Source organism: Carya illinoinensis, chromosome 1, assembly GCF_018687715.1.
Source record: "Carya illinoinensis cultivar Pawnee chromosome 1, C.illinoinensisPawnee_v1, whole genome shotgun sequence".
In the NCBI taxonomy this organism is placed as follows: Eukaryota; Viridiplantae; Streptophyta; class Magnoliopsida; order Fagales; family Juglandaceae; genus Carya; species Carya illinoinensis.
In genome coordinates this window covers 51,711,768-51,717,901 of record NC_056752.1, presented here as the reverse complement: position 1 = coordinate 51,717,901, position 6,134 = coordinate 51,711,768, and the positions used below count along the sequence as shown (strand labels likewise).

Genomic DNA, 6,134 nt, shown 5'->3' with positions numbered 1-6,134 from the left:
ATTAAATTATGGTTACAACGTCGCCAGCGCTTTTTTATAATATAACCAAGTCGGTCAAAGTACTACTCTATGCAGTAAAGAAAAATGATATTTACAGTTATAATTATATAAGTAGCGTGTAGTCATTTAAAAAAAAATGAATTAATAAGGGATCCACACGAAAAAAAACTAACTTTTTAATCATAGACCTCACTCTTTTTCAAAATAATTGCGCGGTGTTTATAATTCCACGATTGTATGTAGCATTGCTCATGTAGCAAAATACCAAAAAAGAGAGTTTGCTCGTGGTCCTTGCTGGCAGCGCCCAACCTCAAGACCACTCGTGTTATGTCGTGTAGACCAAAATTACTCATGCCATGTCCTCAACTTATAATTATGGAAAATATGTTTATCACAAAAAAATTATATAAAAATAATTCTATAAATTAATATGATTTCATATAATTTGTTAGATTATAAAATTATTTTTATTATAAAATAGAACTAACGTACGAATCAGATAAAATCATATAAGTTTGTGGGATTATTTGTATATAATTTATTTATAGATATAACAGTACTTATTCATTATACGTACATATACGTTGCAGTACCACACGTATGCTATCTACATGGCATATATAGCTTGATTTATAAAATTTAAATTTTAAAATTTATTTTTTAAATTAAATTGGTGTGTGGTGACCTTAAGATATAATTATTTATATATAATTTATTTGTATATATATGTTGAAATGAAAGCCTTTATTGGTGCGTAGCAACCATATATATATATATATACACACACAGTAGTAGTAGAGGAAACATCCCTTGAACATTTACTCTAGTTGTGAGAAAATAACCTAATAATAAAATAATATATATGTTAAAATAAAGTAACATACACATCATAATAACATACATATTAAAATAAAATTATTTTCATTTGGTTGTATTTTCCTGTATTTTAATTAAATGATTATTTTATTTAATATAATTAGTGGTTTTGTTATTTTAATTTTAACATGCTTTTTATTGAAAATAAATAAATACAAAATTGAGTAACGCTGTATAATGTCCCAAGGTGCAAATTATATACTTTCTTTGAAAAAGGCGGTGCACACCATGAAAATTACCGAACATATAACCGCCACAATATAATCTTAATGTTGTACCATTCACCCTTGCACAAAGTTTGATACAACCATAAATATTGCTTCCCTTTTGTCAATATCATGCTCCAAATCATTGCTTCATCACCATGTTCCATAAATGAAAGAGAGACGCTAGGGCCCGGTCGGGTGTGACACCTGTTTTTACACCAACAAATGAAATATTACTACGTATGAGTTTTAGTAAAGTGATTCGTATATGTGCATGTACTTGATTTTTTTTTATTTTTCTATTAACATTTGTCCTTCTCTCCTACGCTTCCCCTCTCTCAAATAAAGCTCTCTCTCCTGCCTCACAGATAAAAAAATCACTCAAATACTCACATCAAGAAAAAGCTGAAAAAGATGGACATCAAAATCCTATCACTCACAAGCCAATCTTTACTGCCACTGAAAAACCCCAACAACAACTGTAGCACCTACCAGAACAAGAGCCAAAACAATATCAAAATTTTTAGACTGATTATCGTATAGCTGAACTTGATCAAAACAAAGAACCGGAGACCTCATTATAATCATTCTCCATTATTGAAACCAAAGAAGAAGAGAAAAGCATCAGAAGCCTATTTGACCCAATGGAGCTTGTAAATAACTTCCTAGTTGATGAAGTTCCATTAATGGAACCCCGTGAGATTATCGCTCCAGGTGTAGCTTCTTCATCGACTTCTTTCTCTTATCATCATCTTCTTCAAATTCCTCTAACTTCTTACAAGAGACTTAGATCAGTTCCAGGATAAAAGAAAAAAAAAAAAAAAACCTAGATAAATACATCTTACCCACCAAATATTTCATCAAATAAATCATAATACAGATAAAAAAAAATAGATGAAGAAAAAGGAAGAACATCGAGTTTATCGAAAGAATTTGGGGTTTTGAAAATTAGTGGAAAGCTTTACGAAGATGTATTATGAAGATGGATCTTCAAGGAAGTCAGAGAGAGAGAGAGAGAGAGAGAGAGGACTTGCAGGTGACCAGGAGTGGGGGAAAGGGAGAGAGAAGAGGGGAAGAATAAATTGAAGTACTCTTCTGCATGATGTGGGTGTAAATCTTGGTTTGCTGCACTTTCTACGTGGCGAATTTTTATTGATTGATATTAAAATGAAATTTCTACCCGACCGGTTGGGACGTTTTCCCTGAATAGATAAACCACATCATACAAGTAGCTGCACCGTACTGAACTTGACGGCATTATACAGTATAGGAACAAAAGCTGGCATGTTGTACAAGTACCTGCATCCTACTGTCTGACATAGCTACAGTAAAAGATTAAAATATCTACTTTTACACCGACACAAAAGCACAACACGAGGATTAAAAAAGAGACTACACAATACATACGGATAAAAAAATAGAATGAAAAATTTACTGTTTATTCTTGTAGCAATACACTTATTATTATAAAAAGATATATACCGCGTACCTATTATATCTCTTCTTTCTTTCGATTCTCTTAATTATTTATTTCTTACAGCTGATGGGAGCAATATTATCGATCATATACATATATATATATATATAATATATAGCTGATCATAGGATAATAAAGATCGAATGCGCATCATATTCGAATTCGAAAAGTTTCGTACGAGATGTCACATTAAATATCATAAATGTCACATCCGCGCGGCCCGTACGTAGGAAAATATAATTAATAGTAAATAGTTAAAACAATGAATTATCGTGAAAACAAGTTCGGATTGATTAGATAAAATTAAAAATCTTATCCCATCTCACCTTAATTTATTATTATAATTTTTTTAAATTTATATATAAAATAAATATTAAAAAATTATATTATAATAATATTTTATTAATTACTATTTAAAATATCTCATCTTATTTTATTTGTGTAATTAATCGGACCTTAAAGAGATTGGAGCTGGAATTATTCATATCGATCCCACTTGTTGCTATCACATGACGTTATTATTTTTCTAATTAGCACCACGCTATTGCGCATGATCTATAAATTAAACAGCCTGATCAGCAATACTCATGTAATCTTCAGTGCCTTGATCAGGAAGGAGATTTTGTATACAATTGCTAGATGAAAGAAAAGCTACTAGCTACGATCATGGGTTCTGAGTTGCAGCCTAAGCTTCCGGTTCTAGATTTCTCCTGTTCTGAAAATTTGAAGCCTGGAACAAGCTCTTGGCTGTCTGCATGCAAGGAAGTTCGAGGAGCTTTAGAAGACTATGGCTGCTTTGTGTTAGTGTACGACAAAGTTTCCTCAGAACTTCTTAAACAAGTCTTCGGTTCCTTAGAGGAGTTGTTTGATCTCCCCACAGAAATCAAAATGAAAAACAAATACGAAAATCGCTTGAATGGGTATGTTGGACAAATTCAAAAACTTCCTCTCCATGAAAGCATGGGTATTCAGAACGCAGCAACTCTGGAGGCAACTCAAAGTTTCTCAAATCTATTGTGGTCAGATGGAAATGATCATTTCAGGTACAATCTGAACCAATTTTACCTGTATAATTCTTATGATCATTATCTTCTCCTTTATTTTTGTCACTTACGTATAAATACATATCATGTGATCTTCTTGTTTAGTGCATGCATGCATTCATATGCAAAGCTAACAGCAGAACTAGACCAAATGGTGACCAGAATGATATATGAAAGCTATGGGGTAGGGAAGTACCATGCCTCTTACACAGGCTCGACCACTTATCTTCTGCGGGTCCTGAAAAATAGAGTACCCGAGGTGAACGAGCCTAATCTTGGCTTTGTCACCCATACTGACAAGAGTTTCACAACCATACTTCACCAAAATCAAGTCAACGGTTTGGAGGTCGAAACAAAGGACGGCGAGTGGATTAGTGTCGAATACCCACCTTCATCCTTCATGGTAATGGCAGGAGATGCACTAATGGTGAGTTGTCATGACTACCATCCTAGCTAGCTTTGAATTGATCTTGAAGTTTTAAGCACGATATGTTCTTAAGAGATGGATATATGCCTGGTTTTGCGTGGTTTATAATTAGGCATGGAGCAACGATAGAATTCAATCTCCTAGGCATCGAGTGGTGATGAATGGGAATGAAGCAAGATACTCCCTTGCACTATTTTCATTCAGCGATGGGATTATAGAAGTGCCCAAGGAGCTTGTCGATGACGAACACCCGTTGCAGTATAAGCCATTTAATCATCGCGGATTACTGGATTTCTTCAGCACAAATACGACTCATAAAGACAAGTACCCTATCAAATCCTATTGTGGAGTCTAAAAACTGTCTTTAATTTTTATCGAAAGAAGCATCGTGTAACGTTCTGTATGATCAACTAATATTGGCACGGTTTAATTAAATATAGGGTGTGTTCTAAAACCGATGCCTAGCCTCCATGAATTTGCAACATGAGTACTTTCCTTTTACTCATGCAAGTGTTCTCTAAATTTCTTAATAAAAATCAAGTAACGACTATATATGATTCATGGTTTTGTACTCTCATGCATAGAATATATATCATGTGTGTATGTACATATCTTTATGCTCGCAAATACTGTGTTCTGGCCTCTTTTGAATTGCAGAAAACAAAGATTGCACTACATATTGTTAAGGAGAATGGTATATACTAATATTGCATGCGTCCCACTCTTATCCGACGTACTCATGTGTTGATGTGGCACTATCCTTGAAATATGGTACTGTTTAAAAAATAAGAATCCGTCTAATAATTATTAGAAAATATCATATCAACACAATATAAGGAGAGAAGAATTAATGAGCTAGAGTATGGTATAAAATCTGTTTTTAGGAAACATATTCTAAAAGCAAGTTATAGTTTTTTTTTTGTTATTTTCATAGCAATGTTTTTTTATGGTTTAAAATTATGAGTAATGTTAAATACAAGTTTAGACCATATAAATCTTAAGCATTTCTTTTAAAAAAAAATATTACTCGACTTCAAAATATAATTTATTATAGATTCCACTTTTCAAGAGGCTGCACGGGACTTATTTAGGCAAGTATGGCCCAAAGGATCAATGAGTTCGGCTGAACTGGACCAGCCCGGCCACTTCTATCAGGCACTTGCACGTTCTTTTCAACTCTTATATATTATATATAAATATTATCACCTAACGTACGGGCCGGCCTGTTTCTTTCGATTGATTATATATATAAAAGGAGAAAGGATACATTTAAAGTTGGTTTTTCCCATTATATAATAATAATATTATTATATCAACAAAATCACGATCATAGGAGATTCACTAATGGCAATACGAGTTGTTGAAGATCCAGACGATTGCCTAGATTGGTCCATAGAGCCAATTGCCAGAGATGCAAGTACTCTGTTGCAGTACTTCGAAAGCTGGAACATGAGAAAATTACAATATCCGGACCATAATTGATGCGTGCATGACATTTCACAATGGGTAGCCTCTAGTAACATCCACGGAAGCATCTCACTTATCTCTATTCCTCGACCTCTTGTTTATTAGACTTTCATAGTAGTAAAGACGCCCCATTCTGTAATGTTCTAGACTCTAAATGTACCCTGCAAACCTCTTTATTTATAAATATATATGATGCTTGTCTAAACATAAATCAAAATCAAAATTACCTAATGCTACCAATTCCATAAGTGATAAGTGTAATGATTGCTAATGCCACAGGGGAGCTCATATTCTAGAATGACCAATCTATGTTATTATAATTTAAGCTTCCTTGAAAACTTCTTGATTTTCAGTAACTTCTAACACTAAGGCAATATTGTGGGGATGCATTCATGAATCACCGCCATTCAATAGATTTGGAGTGTAATTATAATCAATTCCACATATATTCTAGCATCCAAATAGGTCATTTTGGTGTTACATGACTCTCGAGATATAACACGATTGAAATCACACACTTTTGGTTGAACCGACAATAACATAATTTGTGATTACTTGAAAGAATCTCCAAATTGCATCTAGATTTATATTCCAAAATAATTTACCAATCTCATAATCAATGCTTCTTTCATCGTCAA

General features: G+C 33.2%; 1 protein-coding gene across 1 annotated transcript; it reads left to right on the top strand.

Moving 5' to 3' along the window:
• The first annotated feature begins 3,143 nt into the window (after positions 1–3,143).
• On the top strand, positions 3,144–4,673 carry LOC122303381 (probable 2-oxoglutarate-dependent dioxygenase AOP1). Its single transcript, XM_043115155.1, has 3 exons — positions 3,144–3,602; positions 3,708–4,029; positions 4,142–4,673. The coding sequence occupies exons 1-3, from the start codon at positions 3,199–3,201 to the stop codon at positions 4,382–4,384; spliced, it is 969 nt and encodes a 322-aa protein (XP_042971089.1). The 5' UTR covers positions 3,144–3,198; the 3' UTR covers positions 4,385–4,673.
• Positions 4,674–6,134: the final 1,461 nt, after the last annotated feature.

Excerpts from the sequence above, each read along its gene's own strand:
- LOC122303381 (XM_043115155.1), top strand. The coding sequence starts at position 3,199 with ATGAAAGAAAAGCTACTAGCTACGATCATGGGTTCTGAGTTGCAGCCT. Across the intron at positions 3,603-3,707 it reads GATGGAAATGATCATTTCAG|TGCATGCATGCATTCATATG; the intron begins GTACAATCTGAA and ends CTTCTTGTTTAG. Across the intron at positions 4,030-4,141 it reads TGGCAGGAGATGCACTAATG|GCATGGAGCAACGATAGAAT; the intron begins GTGAGTTGTCAT and ends GTTTATAATTAG.